This window comes from Hemiscyllium ocellatum, chromosome 23 (assembly GCF_020745735.1).
Source record: "Hemiscyllium ocellatum isolate sHemOce1 chromosome 23, sHemOce1.pat.X.cur, whole genome shotgun sequence".
Taxonomy (NCBI): Eukaryota; Metazoa; Chordata; class Chondrichthyes; order Orectolobiformes; family Hemiscylliidae; genus Hemiscyllium; species Hemiscyllium ocellatum.
Window position 1 is genome coordinate 112,647 of NC_083423.1, and position 18,819 is coordinate 131,465.

Consider the following 18,819-nt stretch of genomic DNA (forward strand, 5'->3'; position numbering starts at 1 on the left):
CATTGGAGAAGAGAAGGTTTAGGGGAGATCTGATAGAAGTGTATAAGATGATTAGGGGTTTAGATAGGGTAGATACTAAGATCCTTTTACCGCTAATGGAGTCAGGTGTTACTAGGGGACATAGCTTTAAATTAAGGGGTGGTAGGTATAGGACAGATGTTAGGGGTAGATTCTTCACACAGCGGGTTGTGAGTTCATGGAATGCCCTGCCCGTATCAGTGGTGAACTCTCCTTCTTTATGGTCATTTAAGCGGGCATTGGATAGGCATTTGGAAGTTATTGGGCTAGTATAGGTTAGGTAGGATTCGGTCGGCGCAACATCGAGGGCCGAAGGGCCTGTACTGCGCTGTATCCTTCTATGTTCTATGTTCTATAGAACATAGAACATTACAACGCAGTACAGGCCCTTCAACTCTCGATGTTGTGCCAACCTGTGGAACCAATCTGAAGCCAATCTAACCTACACTATTCCATTCTCATCCATGTGCCTATCCAATGACCATTTAAATACCCTTAAAGGTGGCAAGTCTACTACTGTTGCAGGCAGTGTGTTCCACACCCCTACTACTTTTTGAGTAAAGAAACTATTTCTGACATCTGTCCTATATCCATCACCTCTCAATTTAAAGCTACGTCTCCTCATGCTAACCATTGCCATCCAAGGAAAAAGGTCCATCCTATCCAACCCTCTGATTATCTTAGATGGCTCAATTAAGTCATCTTCTCAACCTTCTTCTTTCTAACAAAAACAGACTCAGCCTTTCCTCATAAGAATTTCCCTCCATACAAGGGAGAATCCAAGTAAATCTGCTTTGAACCCTTTCCAAAGCTTCCACATCCTTCCTATATTGTGGTGACCAGAACTGTACGCAATACTCTAAATGTAGCTGTGCCAGAGTTTTGTACAGCTGCAACATGATCTCATGGTTCCGAAACTCAATCCCTCTATTAATAAAGCTAACACATTGTATCCCTTCTTAACAACCTTATCAACCTGAGTGACAATTGTCAAGGATCTATATATCTGGACACCGAGATCTCTCTGCTCATTTATATTACCAAGAATCTTACCATTAGCCCAGTACTCTGCATTCCTGTTGCTCCTTCCAAAGTGAACCACCTCATACTTTTCACCATTAAACTCCACTGCCACCTCTCAGCCCAGCTCTGCAGTTTATCAATGCCCCTCTGTAATTTACAACATCCTTCATCACTATCCACTGCTCTACCGACCTTCGTGTCATCCACAAATCTACTAACCCATCCTTCTGTGCCCTCATCCAGGTCATTTATAAAAATGACAAACAGCAGTGGTCCCAAAATAGATCCTTGCGGTACCCACTAGTAACTGAACTCCAGGATGAACGTTTCCCATCAACCACCACCCTCTGTCTTCTTTCAGCTAGCCAATTTCTGTTCCAAACCATTGAATCACTCTCAATCCCAGGCCTCCGTATTTTGTGCAATAGCCTACCATGGGGAACTTTATTAAATCTTTTCTGAAATCCATATACACCACATCAACCACTTCACCCTCATCCACCTGTTTGGTCACCTTCTCAAAGAATTGACGTTTCGGGCATAAGCCCTTCTTCCGCAATTAGGCGGCCTGTTTCCCCAATGTAGAGGAGGCCATATCGAGTGCAGCGGATGCAGTAAATGATGTGTATGGAGGTACAGGTGAATTTGTGGCAGTTATGGAAGGATCCCTTGGGGCCTTGGAGGGAAGTGAGGGAGGAGGTGTGGGCGCAAGTTTTGCATTTCTTGCGGTTGCAGGGGAAGGTGCCAGGATTGGAGGTTGGGTTGGTGGGGGGTGTAGACCTGACGAGGGAGTCACGGAGGGAGTGGTCTTTCTGGAACGCTGATAGGGGAGGGGAGGGAAAACTTGTGGAACGTTTCAGAGAACACCTCTGGGACACCTGCACCAAGCAACACAACCGCCCTGTGGCTCAACACTTTAACTCCTCCTCCCACTCCGCCAGGGACATGCAGATCCTTGGCCTCCTCCATCGCCAGACCATGGCAACACGACGCCTGGAGGAAGAGCGCCTCATCTTCCGGCTAGGAACCCTCCAACCACAAGGGATGAATGCAGATTTCTCCAGCTTCCTCATTTCCCCTCCCCCCCACCTTATCTCAGTCCCAATCCTTGGACTCAGCACCACCTTCTTGACCTGCAATCTTCTTCCCGACCTCTCCGCCCCTACCCCATCTCTGGCCAATCACCCTCACCTTATCCTTCTTCCACCTATCGCATTCCCAATGCCCCTCCCCCAAGTCCCTCCTCCCTACCTTTTATCTTAGCCTGCTTGGCACACCCTCCTCATTCCTGAAGAAGGGCTCATGCCCGAAATGTCGATTCTCCTGCTCCTTGGATGCTGCCTGACCTGTTGCGCTTTTCCAGCAATACATTTTTCAGCTCCAATCTCCAGCATCTGCAGTCCTCACTTCCACCTTCTCAAAGAACTCAGTAAGGTTTGTGAGGCATGACCATCCTTCACAAAACCATGTTGACTATCTCTAACGTATTCCTTTCCGATCTCATATCCTTCCCAACACTTTACTCACAACCGAAGTAAGGCTCCGTTAATTGTTGCAGGCTATTTTCATTGTTTTCATACATAAAAAGCAATAAAAATAAGTCCCAGTATAACTGAGCTCGGAACAAGATTCAGAAACAGAACCTCAATGGTAATAATTCCAAATTGGTACAAATTTATATCTAGTAAAAAGAGTTAGAGAGTTGAATGCATGGCTCAAGGTCTGTTGTGGAAAAGTGAGGTCTGGTTCTTGGGCACTGGCTCCAAAACTAAGGAACGTGGGATCTGTACCATTGGGACAGTGTATACCTGAATCATACTGAGGCTGGTGCTTTTGCAAAAGGAATAACTTGGGAACTGGAATAGATTTTAAACTGAATAGTCCAAATTTGGCAAGTTGAGGTGAATCAAAGAATGGGGAAAAGCAACAGGGGAAAGAATTTAGGGTTAGGGTTAGGGTTAAACAGTCAATGACAGGAAGGAAGAGAGAATAGGAATTTAAGAGCAAGTCAACAGATTAAAATGAAGATTACAGAAATAATGAATGGACAAAACTTAAAGCACTGCATTTGAATGCATGTGGCATTTAAAACAAAACAGATAAATTAATAGACAATAGGCAATAGGCAACAGGCAAAAGGTGCAGGGGTAGGCTGTTTGGCCCTTCGAGCCAGCACCACCAGTCATTATGATCATGGCTGATCATCCATAATCAGTATCCTGTTCCTGCCTGATCCCCATAACCATTGATTCCACTATCTTTAAGAGTTCTAAGCATCTCTTTCTTGAAAGTATCCAGAGACTCGACCTCTACTGTCCTCTGGGGCAGAGCATTCCATATATCCACCACTCTCTGGGTGAAGAAGTTTCTCCTCAATTCTGTTATAAGTGGCCTACCCCTATTTTTAAACTGTGACCTCTGGTTCTGGACTCACCCATCAATGGAAACATGCTTCCTGCCCCCAGAGCGTCCAATCTTTTAATAATCTTATACGTCTCAATCAGATCCCCTCTCAGCCTTCTAAACTCAAGTGTATACAAGTAAAAAGTGAGGTCTGCAGATGCTGGAGATCAGAGCTGAAAATGTGTTGCTGGTTAAAGCCCAGCAGGTTAGGCAGCATCCAAGGAACAGGAAATTCGACGTTTCGGCCCGAAACATCGAATTTCCTGTTCCTTGGATGCTGCCTAACCTGCTGTGCTTTAACCAGCAACACATTTTCAGCTCAAGTGTATACAAGCTCAGTCACTCCAATCTTTCAATATATGATAGTCCTGCCATTCTGGGAATTAACCTCGTGAATCTATACTACAGTCCCTCAATAGCCAGAATGTCTTTCCTCAAATTTGGAGGAATATCCAAATACTCCAGGTGCTGTCTCACCAGGGCCCTGTGCAGGTGCAGGACCTCTTTGCTCCTATACTCAATTCTTCTTGTTATGAAGGCCAGCATGTCACTGGCTTTCTTCACTGCCTGCTGTACCTACATGCTTACCTTCATTGACTCTTGTACAAGAACACCTCGATTGCATTGTACTTCCCTTTACCTAACTTTACTCCATTTAGACAGTAATCTGCCTTCCTGTTCTTACCACCAAAGTGGATAACCACACAGTTATCCACATTAAACTGCATCTACCATGCATCTGTCCACTCACCTAGCCTGTCCAAGTCACCCTGTATTCTCATAACATCCTCCTCACATTTCACCCTGCCACCAAGCTTTGTGTCATCAGCAAATTTGAGGAGGCATGGGTAGGGAAATTTGGCCAGTTGGATAGAGAACTGGCTAACCAGTCGAAGTCAGAGAGTGGTGGTAGATGGTAATATTCAGCCTGGAGCCCAGTTACAAGTGGAGTTCCGCAGGGATCAGTTCTGGGTGCTCTGCTGTTTGTAATTTTTATTAATGACTTGGAAGAGGGAGTCGAAGGGTGGGTCAGTAAATTTGCAGCCAATACGAAGATTGGGAGAGTTGTGGATAGTGAGGAGGGCTATTATCAGTTGCAAAGGGACCTAGATATGATGCAGAGCTGGGCTGAGGAGTGGCAGATGGAGTTCAACCTTGTCAAGTGTGAGGTCGTCCATTTTGGAAGGACAAATAAGAATGCGGAATACAGGGTTAACGGTAGGGTTCTTAGTAAGGTGGAGGAGCAGAGGGATCTTGGAGTCTATGTTCATAGCTCTTTGAAAGTTGCCACTCAGGTGGATAGAGCTTGTAAGAAGGCCTATGGTGTATTAGCATTCATTAGCAGAGGGATTGAATTCAAGAGTCGTGAGGTGATGTTGCAGCTGTACAGGACCTTGGTAAGGCCACATTTGGAGTACTGTGTGCAGTTCTGGTCACCTCACTTAAGGAAAGATGTGGAAGCTTTGGAGACGGTGCAGAGGGGATTGACCAAGACGTTGCCTGGAATGGAGAATAGGTCGTACGAGGAAAGGTTGAGAGTGCTGGGCCTTTTCTCATTGGAATGGCGAAGGATGAGGTGTGACTTGATAGAGGTTTATAAGATGGTCAGGGGAATGGGTAGGGTAGACAGTCTGAGACTTTTTCCCCCGGGTACAACAGAGTGTTACAAGGGGACATAAATTTAAGGTGAAGGGTGGAAGGTATAGGGGGGATGTCAGGGGTAGGTTGTTTACCCAGAGAGTGGTGGGAGCATGGAATGCGCTGCCTGTGGGAGTGGCAGAGTCAGAATCATTGGTGACCTTTAAGCGGCAATTGGATAGGTGCTTAAGCTAGGAGAAATGTTCGGCACAACATCGTGGGCCGAAGGGCCTGTTCTGTGCCGTATTGTTCTATGTTCTATGTTCTATGACCTAAATTAGGACCTGAATATTGAATGGCAGATGACATTTAGGGAGGACAGGAAGCTAGGAGAAGGTGGAAGAATGGTCCTGTTACTTAAAGATGATACTAGTACAATGCAGAGTGTGACAGTGCTGCTCTTTTAACAAGATTATTTTGTCCTTGGATTTTTTCAAGAAAGGTTGTAAAGGCAGAGGTGCCAATATGTCTTGGCAAGAGCCTAGTTTAACAATGGCAGGCGAATGGTCAGTTCTCTCAGTTCAGGCTTTTTCTAGTTTGGTTTAGCTGTAACAGTGTGAAGCTGTTGCAGTGCAGAAAGATTCCAAGCTTCAGTAATGGTTCCTGACTGGCTTTCTCTCTGAAATCTCTTTGGAAATTTCTTCCTCCTGCCTGGAACAACCTGTGTTTGAATTTCCCTTTTGCCAAGGGGTGTGTTTATGGGATGTTGCGGGAATTGGAACAGCTCTTTAGTTAAGTTGTTATATCAAGTCGGTTGGGTTTTTAAATAAAGTTATTCTAAATTCTGCTTTCTTTTGTTCATGTTTCAACTGTAGTGTTGAAATAAATTCTGTTTTGATTTTAGCCCAGTGGTTTGACAAGCTGCATCACTCCTGGAATATCCACTTCACATTAACGTCAGGCCTGGTCAATAACAGACTGGGGCTCTTGGTGGGATTTATTCTATAGCGCCAATTTGGGATTAGGGTTGTTGGATTCAAAGTGACAAGTGATAGGTGTTCGTGTCTTTTACTCCAGATGTTGAATTCAGTCAGTTTAAACAGTACCTCCGGTAGTAATGTCTCTTTCTACCATTAAGAGTTTTCTGGGGGTGGAAGAAGTGACTCTGGAAGGGGTGGCTTTACAAAAGGTGAACAAAGCAAAGCTGTCGGAATTGGCAGACAAGCTGGAGCTGGAGTTGCCTTCAACTGTGACAAAAGGAGAGTTAATTACAGCCATAGCTTGGCATTTAAATTCACTGGAAATGCTATCAGAACTTTTGGCACTGGCTAAAATTCAATTTAAAATGAAGCAGGTTGAGTTAGAGGCAAAAGAATAAAAGATAAAAATAAATGAAACACTTTCAGTAACAATTAAAAGCAGAGGAAAGAGGAAAAGAATGAATCACCCTAACAGAACAAAAGGACAGAATCGCTTTAGCAGCGGAAAAAGAAAGGACAGGAAAGCCACGGCAGGATAAAGGCAAAAAGAGAGCGAGGAAAGGGAGAGTGGAAAGGGGAGAGTTTAAGGCACTTAGACAGGAAAGTTAGCTTAAAAGCATGGAGGAGTTTAAAAATTCACATCCTGAAGTAGTGAGGACTCATGTGGAAGAGCAGAGAGTTAAAATGACAGATGAACAGTTGAAATGGCTGATGATTATGAGTTGGTTCATAAATCAAAGTTTGGCTTCCAACATCAATTTCAATCCATGAGGGATAAAAATTGGGGAAAAGAAAAATCCTTACGTAGTAAGAAGAAATGTAGGTTCTGGTGAACATCATAAAGTTAACTTACCACAGGATAAAAAGAAAACCCATGAAGGGGAAAGAGAAGTTAAAAAAAACTCTGGTATTGTCACTGCAATAATATGGGCCACATGAAATCACAGTGTTGGTGGGTTAGAAAAAGCATTGGGGAGACGGATGTAGGAAAACTGGATAAGCAAGTGAATTTTGTTGAGGTGATAAAAGAAAGCACAATGGAGGCTAAAAGGCTGCACCAGAATGTACAACCTGGTCAGAAGCTGGTAAAGGAGGAAGTGCCAGATCTTTATAAACCATTTACTTGCAAAGCTAAGGTTTACTTACATAGGCCAGAACAGCAGGTAAAGAAGTTACATTATTGAGGTATGGGATCATGTCAATCTTTGATATTGAGAGATGATGAGGTACTCAACTTAGAAGGACTACTGCCAGAAAAAGTGCTAATGCGTGGAATTCATGGTGAGACAAGAAGTGCTCATCTGTGTATAGTGAAGTTAGAGTGTCAAGTGAAAACTCTTGGCTTCACGAATACAACTGCTCCTTGCTAACAATATAGCTGGGTCACAGGAAGGAGTGCTGCTAACTGAGGTTGAAAAGCCTGTGGAAAATCAGGCAAATGAGGTATTACAGAAAGTATATTCTGGGAATTTTCCTGACTGTGTGGTGACAAGGTCACAAAGTCACAGATGAAACAGGAGGAGAAATCAAAAAATGTAGAAAAGAAAGTTGTAGTCAAATGATCAGGGACCATATGATCAAATGGTTGAGACAACACAGGAACAGATGGAAGGACAAAGTGGATATTTTTAGCTGAGAGAAATTAACTGAGTCACAACAGAAAGATGAAAAACTGAAGCAATTGTATCAAAAAGCAATCACAGAAGATAATCTGAGTGTATTTCTGAGTGCTACTATCTTACAAATGATGTCGTAATAAGGAAATGGAGACCATCACAGATTCAGGCAGATGAGAAATGGGCAGAAGTTTATCAAGTTGTATTACCAATGGGTTATAGAAAGGAGGTGCTGTGGGTAGGTGGTCATTTAGGCCGAAGAAAACCTCAAGCTAAAATACAAAAACATTTTTGCTGGCCTGAACTGCACAAAGATATAGTTTAATTTTGTCAGACATGGGCGGCACGGTGGCATAGTGGTTAGCACTGCTGCCTCACAGCGCCTAAGACCCGGGTTCATTTCCCGACTCAGGCGACTAACTGTGTGGAGTTTGCACGTTCTCCCCGTGTCTGCGTGGGTTTCCTCTGGGTGCTCCGGTTTCCTCCCACAGTCCAAAGATGTGCGGGTCAGGTGAATTGATTAGATTAGATTAGATTACTTACAGTGTGGAAACAGGCCCTTCGGCCCAACAAGTCCACACCGACCCGCCAAAGTGCAACCCACCCATACCCCTACATTTACCCCACACTACGGGCAATTTATCCTGGCCAATTCACCTAACCTGCACATCTTTGGACTGTGGGAGGAAACCGGAGCACCCGGAGGAAACCCACGCAGACACGGGGAGAATGTGCAAACTCCACACAGTCAGTCGCCTGAGTCGGGAATTGAACCCGGGTCTCCGGTGCTGTGAGGCAGCAGTGCTAACCACTGCTAAATTGGCCATGCTAATTGGCCATGCTAAATTGCCTGTAGTGTTAGGTAAGGGGTAAATGTAGGGGTATGGGTGGGTTGCGCTTCGGCGGGTCGGTGTGGACTTGTTGGGCCGAAGGGCCTGTTTCCACACTGTAAGTAATCTAATCTAATCTAATCTAATCGAAAACATGTCATATTTGTTAGGTAATTAGAAAGGTGAAGGCAGTGATAAAACTCACACGTTTAATACTCATTCCTGCATTTGAGGAACCGTTTGAGGAAGTCTTATTGATTGCGTAGGACCCCTACTTAAAACAGAAAGTGGGAAGCAGTATTGGTTGACAATAGATGTGACACTAGATTTTCAGAGGCCATTCCATTATGCAGTAGCACAGCTAAAAGGATTGTAGAAGGGTCATTCAAATTTTTCACTACATACAGAATACCCACAGATACAATCAGATCCAGAGTCAAATTTTACATCAAAATTATTCAAGGAAATTATGGACAGCTTAGGAATAACAACATTCAAATCTACTGCATACCATCCAGTGTCACAGGTTTGGCATCAGACGTTAAAGACCATGTTAAGGGCTCATAGTCAAGACTATCCAAATGATTGGGATACAGGAATTCCATTTGCACTTTTCTGCGATTAGAGATGCACCAACTAAATCAACCAAAATCAGTCCATTTCAATTAGTTTTGGGGCATGAAGTGAGAGGATCACTAAAATTGATTAAGGAGAAATTGATGAGTCAGAATTCAGAGACCACATATTTGGACTATGTGTCAAATTTTAGCAAATGGTTAAATAGAGCAAGGGAGTTGGCATTTAAAAGTACCACAGCACAAAACAGTAGACAAGAAGTCAAAAACTTGCTATTTTGCTCATGGAGATAAAGTGTTAATGTTATTTCCAGTGATGGGTGAACCTTTAAAAGCAAGGTTTAGTGGACTTTATCAAATTAAAAGGAGATTGAGGGAGGTGAACTATTTGAGAAGGACTCCAGACAGAAAGAAATCTCACAGAGTGTGTCATGTGAATATGCTCAAAAGGAACTTTGATAGGGAAAGAAAGCAAAAGGGGAGTGTGTTACTGATTACAACACAGAGTGAAGAACTAAGTTCAGAGGATTCTGAATTGTATCTTCCTCAAATTAAATTGGACAATGAGGAAGTTGCCAAAAATTGGGATAAATTATTGAGTTACCTACCAGAAGAACATTGAAATGGCCTGAAATAATTATTGCTATCTCATGGGGAAATATGTGGGAATAAGCTGGGAAATACTAGTTTAGATATTTATGATATAGATATAAAAAATGCTTTTCCAATTAAGTAACATTCTTATAGACTTAACCTTCTAAAGTTGGCACATGTTCAAAAACAGATTGAATGCATACTCCAAGATGATATAATCAAAGTGAGTTGCAGTAACTAGAACTCACCCATAGTTATGGTGCCAAAACCAAATGGCACCCAACGGTTATATGTGGACTATCAAAACGTCAATGCACTAGTAATGTCTGATTCATATCTGATTCCATGTTTGGAAGACTGTATTGAAAAGGTGGGACAAACAATATATATTTCTAAATTGGACTGACTCAGATGATACTGGAAGGTACCTTTATCTGAAAGACCAAAGACAATTTTAGCTTTTGTAACACCAAATGGACTGTATCAATTTAAAGTCATGCCATTCAGTATGAAAAATGCACCAGCCACATTTTAAAGACTAACCCATAAAGTCATTTCTGCATTACCCAATTGTGTATTTTTATATCGACGATCTGGTGAATTTTAGTCACACGTGGAAGGAACATTTGCAGCATTTGGGATGCGGGCTTGGTGATAAATCTGGCTAATAGTGAATTCTCCAAAGCCCAAGTCATGCTCCTGGACCATATTATCGGACATGGACAGATGGTCCCATGGAATGTGAAAACAAAGGTTATCAGGGAATTTTCCATACCATCGACAAAAAGAACAGTACTACACTTCCTGGGATTGAATGGGTTTCATTGAAACTCGTACCGAATTTTAGCAGTGGGGCTACTCCACTCACTGAAATACTAAAGGAAAGCAGGAAGTTTCAGTGGACAGTGAACTGTCAGAAGGCATTTGACAGCCTAAAAGCTGTGTTAATCACTGCCCCAGTATTAGCCACACCTAATGATGCAAAGTCATTCAAGGTGGCTAGGCGAAAGTGAGGATTGTAGATGTTGAAGATCACAGTTGAGAGTGTGGTGCTGGAAAAGCACAGCAGGTCAGGCAGCATCGACGAGCAGGAGAATCGACGTTTCAGACAAAAGCTCTTCATTAGGAATGAGGCTGTGAGTGGAGGGGTTGGTGAGATAAATGGAAGGGGGGGTGATGCTCAGGGGAAGGTAGCTGAGAGTGCAATAGGTAGATGGAGGTGGGGGTAATGGTGATAAGTCAAAGAAGAGGATGGAGCAGATAGATGGGAAAGAAGAAGGACAGGTAAGACAGTGGTTATTGATGTGAGTGATGTGTGTGTCGGTGCTGTACATTACAGGATGACGACAAGATGATAGAAAGGTCAATAAGATATTACTCCACAAAATTGAACATTCATCAGCAGAAATGTTCAACAGTTGAGAAGGAGACTTTGAGCTTAGTGTTTGCATTACAACATTTCAACATTTATATTGCCTGTAATGTGTCTGAGTTGAGAGGTTAGAGCTGGAAAAGCACAGCAGGTCAGGCAGCATCCAAGGAGCAGCAGAATTGACATTTTGGGCATAAGCCCTTCATCAGGAATGATCATAACCCATTGAGGTTTTTGGAGAAATTTAATGACAAAAATTCCAGACTGTTTAGATGGATCTTATTATTGTTCATAGAATACGATGAAAGGCTGCTGCAACATCGAGGGCTGAAGGGCCTGTACTGTGCTGTACTGTTCAATGTTCTATGCTGTTTTTCAGCCATTTAAATTGAAAATTATACATGTGGCAGGACGAGAAAACATAATTGCCTATGCATTGTTGAGACTTTGATGAAAAACGCATACCGTGCCAAGAGCAAACAGACTTTAATAGAATGTAGTAGTGCATATTTGCATGGTTATAGTCAACGAAATGTGTATGTATTGTAGTGTACTAACAGAGTAAGACTAAGGGGGGGGTTTAAAATGAAGCCATCTTTGTATCTTGATGGTTCATTTCCTTTTAAGGGGGGAGGTGTGATGATGCTGCCCATTTATTAAGGTTATCTTGTCTTTGGTTTCTTTCAAGAGAGGTCATAAAGGCAGACATGCCGAAATGTCTGGGCTCGAGCCTAGTTGAACAATATTGAAAATCACATGACACCAGATTTATTTGAAAGTATAAGCTTTTGGAGTACTGCTTCTTTGTCAGGTAGCTGGTGGGACAGGATACGCAGGACACAACAGTTATAGTAAAAGATCCAAGTGTCACACAACTGATGCAATGTATTACACAAACCTAGACGGCTGTTCAGTCTTTAAACACCTAGAATAGGAATGCAGGTTTCAATATGTAAATCCCAGAATTTCTTTCAAGTCACTATCCTGTGACTTGTCCCTCCCACTTCAGTGACCAGGGACACTCAGCCTTAGATCTTTGAGTGAACATCCTCCAAGGTGGCCTTTGGGATATGCAACAACACAGAGTTACTGAGCAGAAGCTGATAGCCAAGTTTGGTACCCATGAGAATGGCTTTAACCGGGAACTTAGGTTCATGTCACACTACAGGTAACCCCACTACAATATACACTTACACACACACACACCCTCATAGGCATACACTCCATCACACTTGGGCACACGCTGTCTCAAGCACACACACACACTCTTTCCCTCTCCCACACATACACACACTCTATCTCTCATCCCTTCATATACATACACACTCATTCTCTTTCCCACAGACACACACACACACAGATACACACTCTCATTCTCTCTCTTCCCTCCCACCCACACATAACAAACACGTATAAATCTATGGGATCAATTTACATTTGCAGATGTGTATTTTCAGATACATTCCATATTGTTTAAAAAGCACACAATCTGTAGACAGTCAATCAATGTGACATTTTATAAATACCTACTTTGGAAATAAAACCAGTCTGACTCTAGGATGGGACACCGACAGACTCCAACTTCACACCTTTAATGTATTGTCTGAGTTGAGATATCATCTCTTTTTAATACAGAGGAACCTCAATTATCTGAAGTACATAGGCAAGGAATATCACACAACACCAGGTTGCAGACAAGGATGCCTGGAGGCATGGTAGATTGGGGAAACCAAGCAAAGGCTACGACAATGTATGAATGGGCACCGCACAACAATCAACAGACAGATGGGTTCCCTCCCAGATTGGGAACACTTCAGTGGTCCATGACATTCAGCCTCGGACCTTCGGTGACCATCCTCCAAGGTGGACTTCGGGACAGGCAGCAGAGGAAAGTGGCCGAGCAGAGGCTGATAGCTAAGTTCGGTACCCATCGGGAGGGCCTCAACCGGGACCTTGGGTTCATGTCACATTACAGGTGACCACTATTGCACTACACACACACACAGATATTCCTACACACATACACTCTCACATCCTCACTCTCTCGGCGGACCAAGTAACGGCTGTCTGGTGGTGTTTTTTAAGTCGCGGGGTAAGTCCAGTTCGTGTTTTTTTTCAAACAGCTAAAAGTTTTAAAGTGTTTTTTTAAGCGCCTAGCGGACCCGGAAGCTGGTGCTGCGCTAGGTTACCTGGGTAGGGTTTTTTCTTATATAAGCGCGCAGGCGAGGAACCTGAGGCACTACAGGGGTAGAGCCTCCCACCCGCCCTCCTCCTCTAACCTAATAATAAGACCCATTGTGGCAAGCCGGTAAGTGCTGCACTTTGCTTGTTTGTTTCTTTAGATTTAGTTTTAAAGCTTACTTTTTAGAGGGATGGCAGTGCAGGCAGTGCAATGTTCCTCTTGCAACATGTATGAGGTGAGGGAAGCCATTAGCATCCCTGCTGATTACACTTGCAAGAAGTGCATCCATCTCCAGCTCCTCCAAGACCGTGTTAGGGAACTGGAGCTTGAGTTGGATGAACTGCGGATCATTCGGGAGGCAGAGGTGGTCATAGATCGGAGCTTTAGGGAAGTAGTTAAACCGAAAGTTATAGACAGATGGGTGACGGTGAGGGGGAGTGGGAGGAACCAGCCAGTGCAGGGATCCCCTGCGGTCATTCCCCTCAAGAACAAGTATACCGTTTTGGATACTTGTGGGGGGGATGGCTTATCAGGGGTAAGCAACGAGGTTCAGGCCTCTGGCACGGAGCCTGGCCCCGTTGCTCAGAAGGGAAGGGTGGAGAAAGTTAGAGCGATAGTTCTTGGGGACTCAATAGTGAGGGGTACAGATAGGCGGTTTTGTGGGGGCGACAGAGACTCACGATTGGTATGTTGCCTCCCAGGTGCAAGGGTACGTGATGTCTCTGATCGTGTTTTCCGGGTCCTTAAGGGGGAGGGGGAGCAGCCCCAGATCGTGGTCCACGTTGGCACCAACGACATAGGTAGGAAGAGGGGTGAGGATGTCAGGCAGGCTTTCAGGGAGCTAGGTTGGAAGCTCAGAGCTAGAACAAACAGAGTTGTCGTCTCTGGTTTGTTACCCGTGCCACGTGATAGAGAGTCGAGGAATAGGGAGAGAGAGCAGTTAAATGCGTGGCTACAGGCATGGTGCAGGAGGGAGGAATTCTGGTTTCTGGACAACTGGGGTTCTTTCTGGGGAAGGTGGGACCTCTATAAACAGGATGGTCTACACCTGAACCTGAGGGGCACCAGTATCCTTGGGGGGAGGTTTGCTCGCGCTCTTTGGGAGGGTTTAAACTAACTCTGCAGGGGCATGGGAACCTGGACTGTAGCTTCAGGGTACAGGACCTTGAGTGTAGGGAGGTTAGGAACAAGGCATCGATTTCGAAGGAGGGTGCCTGTAAACAGAAAGGTGGCTTGAAGTGTGTATACTTCAATGCCAGAAGTATAAGAAATAAGGTAGGTGAACTTGCAGCGTGGGTTGGTACCTGGGACTTCGATGTTGTGGCCATTACAAAGACGTGGGTAGAACAGGGGCAGGAATGGCTGTTGCAGGTTCCAGGGTTTAAATGTTTTAGTAGGGTCAGACATGGGGGTAAAAGAGGGGGAGGTGTGGCATTGCTTGTCAAGGATAGCATTACAGCGGTGGAAAGGACGATGGAGGAAGATTTGCCATATGAGGTAGTTTGGGCTGAGGTTAGAAATAGGAAAGGTGAGGTCACCCTGTTAGGTGTTTTCTACAGGCCTCCCAATAGTCCGAGAGAAGTAGAGGATAGTATTGCGAGGATGATTCAGGAGAAGAGTGAAAGTAGCAGGGTGGTTGTTATGGGGGACTTTAACTTCCCAGATATTGACTGGGAAAGCTATAGCTCGAGTTCGTTAGATGGGTTGGTGTTTGTCCAATGTGTGCAGGAGGGTTGCCTGACACAATATGTAGACAGGCCAACAAGAGGTGAGGCTATACTGGATTTGGTTCTAGGTAATGAACCAGGCCAGGTGTTAGACTTGGAGGTAGGTGAGTACTTCGGGGACAGTGACCACAACTCGGTAACTTTTACTTTAGTGATGGAGAGGGATAAGTGTGCACTGCAGGGCAAGAGCTATAGCTGGGGGCAGGGAAATTATGATGCGGTGAGGCATGACTTAGGATGTGTGGATTGAAAAAACAGGCTTCAGGAGAAGAACACTAATGATATGTGGAGATTGTTCAAGGAACACCTATTGAGTGTCCTTGATAAGTATGTACCAGTCAGGTAGGGAGTAAAGGGTCTTGTGAGGGAGCCGTGGTTTAATAGGGAATTGGAATCCCTTGTGAAAGGGAAGAGGGCGGCCTATGTAAGGATGAGGCGTGAAGGTTCAGTTGGGGCGATTGAGAGTTATAAGGTAGCCAGGAAGGATCTGAAGAGAGAGCTAAGAGCAGCGAGAAGGGGACATGAAAAGTCCTTAGTTGGTAGGATTAGGGAAAACCCAAAGGCTTTCTATAGGTATGTCAGGAATAAAAGGATGACTAGGGTAGGTATCGGTCCAGTCAAGGATAGTAGTGGGAAGTTGTGCGTGGAGGCGGAGGAGATTGGTGAGACACTAAATCAATACTTTTCGTCAGTATTCACTCAGGAACGGGACTCTGTTGCTGGTGTGAATATTGAGTCACAAGTGATTAGAATGGATTGCCTTGAAGTATGTAGGGAGGAGGTTTTGGGAATACTGGAAAGGATGAAAATAGATAAGTCTCCTGGGCCTGATGGCATTTACCCTAGGATCCTCTGGGAAGCTAGGGAGGAGATAGCAGAGCCATTGGCCTTGATTTTTATGTCGTCATTGTCAACGGGAATAGTACCAGAAGACTGGAGGATAGCAAATGTGGTACCCTTGTTCAAGAAGGGGAGTAGGTAGTAACTATAGGCCAGTGAGTTTCACTTCTGTTGTGGGCAAAGTCTTAGAGAGAATTGTAAGGGATAAGATTTATGAACATCTGGATAGGAATAATGTGATCAAGGATAGTCAGCATGGTTTTGTGAAGGGCAGGTCGTGCCTCACAAACCTTATTGAGTTCTTTGAGAAGGTGACTAGGGAGGTGGATGAGGGTAAAGCAGTAGATGTGGTGTATATGGATTTTAGCAAGGCGTTCGATAAGGTACACCATGGTAGGCTAATGCAAAAACTACGGAGGTATGGCATTGAGGGTGCATTAGAGGTTTGGATTAGGAATTGGCTGGCTGGAAGGAGACAGAGGGTAGTAGTTGATGGACTAGGTTCATCTTGGAGTGCAGTTACTAGTGGTGTACCACAGGGATCTGTTTTGGGACCGTTGCTGTTTGTCATCTTCATAAATGATCTAGAGGAAGGGCTTGAAAGCTGGGTGAGCAAGTTTGCGGATGACACAAAGGTCGGTGGAGTTGTGGACAGTGAAGAAGGATGTGGCAGGTTACAGTGGGATATAGATAGGTTGCAGAGCTGGGCAGAAAGGTGGCAGATGGAATTCAATGTAGCTAAGTGTGAAGTCATTCACTTTGGTAGGAGTAACAAGAAGATGGATTACTGGGGTAATGGTAGGCTACTTGGTAGTGTGGATGAGCAGAGGGATCTTGGTGTTCATGTACACAGATCTCTGAAAGTTGCCACCCAGGTAAATAGTGCTGTGAGGAAGGCATATGGTGTACTGGGCTTTATTGGTAGAGGAATTGAGTTCCGGACTCCTGAGGTCATGTTGCAGTTGTATAAGACTCTGGTGCGGCCTCATCTGGAGTATTGTGTGCAGTTTTGGTCGCCATACTATAGGAAGGATGTGGAGGCATTGGAACGAGTGCAGAGGAGGTTTACCAGGATGTTGCCTGGTATGGTAGGAAGATCGTATGAGGAAAGGCTGAGGCACTTGGGCCTGTTCTCATTGGAGAAAAGAAGGTTTAGGGGAGATTTGATAGAGGTGTATAAGATGATTAGGGGTTTAGATCGGGTAGACACTGAGAACCTTTTACCGCTAATGGAGTCAGGTGTTACTAGGGGACACAGCTTTAAATTAAGGGGTGGTAGGTATAGGACAGATGTTAGGGGTAGATTCTTTACGCAGCGGGTTGTGAGTTCATGGAATGCCCTGCCAGTAGCAGTGGTGAACTCTCCCTCTTTATGGTCATTTAAGCAGGCATTGGATAGGCATATGGAAGTTATTGGGCTAGTATAGGTTAGGTAGGATTTGGTCGGCGCAACATCGAGGGCCGAAGGGCCTGTACTGCGCTGTATTTTTCTATGTTCTATGTTCTATGTTCTACACACGGACATGGGTACACACAGATGTGCACACAGACACCCACACACACCCTTATAGACACGCACACTCCCACGCTCACTCTGCACCCACTACACACACACACACACACACACACACACACACACACACACACACACACACACACACACACACACATTCTCACACTCACAACCCCCACCCCAGACAGACAGACAGACACAGACAGATAAAGACCCACATGCACACATATATTTTGTGGGGTGAATTTGTACTTGCAGAGTTACATTGCACTTTGCTCAAAAACTGCATACATTCATGTAGAACTCTGAGCTCAAAAACTGCAGGAATTTATGTAAAACACTGTTATCTCACTTATTAGATTAGAATCAATCTAAACATCAGGTCATAGACAGAGAACACGGGGGCTAACACCTTCAACATATTGTCTAGCTATCACCATTGTTAGCAGCTAAGCCGAGAATGCAACTTTAAAAAGAAGGGTTTTGAGATTTCCACATGAAAGAAGTGAAACTATCACTGTATTCTAACAGATGAAAGGCTTAACAGACAATCAATTTTTCAATGTATAATTTCAGTTACATCACACTGCAAATTTTTGCTATAAATTCTGTGTTACGATCGAGCCCTCCACAATCACCTGATGAAGGAGCGTCGCTCCGAAAGCTAGTGTGCTTCCAATTAAACCTATTCGACTATAACCTGGTGTTGTCTGATTTTTAACTTTGTATAACCCAGTCCAACTCCGGCATCTCCAAATCAGGTTTTTTTCTACTTTGGTTTAGCTATAACAGTGAGAAGCTGCTTGCAGCACAGAAATATTCCAAGCTTCAGCAGATGGTTCCTGACTGGATTTTTTCTCTGAAATCTCTTTAGAAGTTGCTGCCTACAAGAACCTGTGTTTGAATTGATGTTTTTCCAAGATGTTGCAGGAATTGAAATAGCTCATTAGTTAGTTTATTATGTTGAGTCAGTTGGGTTTATAAATAGTTAAGTTATTCTAAACTTTGTTTTCTTTTGTTTGTGTTTCAATTGTAGTGTTTAAATTACTTGGTGGGTAAGTTACTTGAGAAGATTCTGAAAGATATACATGCATTTGGAAAGACAGGGATTGATTAGGAATAGTCAGCATGGTTTTGTGAGTGAGAGATCATGCCTCACAAATTTGTTAGAGTTCTTTGATGAAGTGACCAGCAAGGCTGATGAGGGCAGAGCGGTATACATAGTCTATGTGGATTTCCGTAAAGCCTTTGATAAGGTTCCACATAATAGCCTGCTCTGGGAGGTTAGATCGCAATGAATCCAGAGGATATATTAGATACACAATTGGCTTGATAGTGGGAAGCTAAAGGTAATAGTGGAAGGATGTTTGTCAGTGCGGAGTACTGTGACTAGTGAAATGCCTTGGGGATCAGTGCGGGACCTATTTCTGTTTGATATCTACATCGATGATTTTGATGAGAATGCACAAGGCACGATTAGTAAGTTTGCAGATGATACTAAAATATTGTGGACAGTGAGGAAGGCTATCAGAAATTGCAGCAGGATTTTGATCAGCTAGGGAAGTGGG

At 44.0% G+C, this 18,819-nt stretch overlaps 1 protein-coding gene across 1 annotated transcript in view; it reads right to left on the reverse strand.

Moving 5' to 3' along the window:
- Positions 1-18,819, reverse strand: part of pcloa (piccolo presynaptic cytomatrix protein a) — a 577,994-nt gene that overhangs the window by 53,109 nt on the left and 506,066 nt on the right. Inside the window, exon 24 of the mRNA XM_060842523.1 lies at positions 12,669-12,693. Coding sequence (XP_060698506.1) covers positions 12,669-12,693 — 25 coding nt within the window. The remainder of the gene's footprint in view (positions 1-12,668; positions 12,694-18,819) is intronic.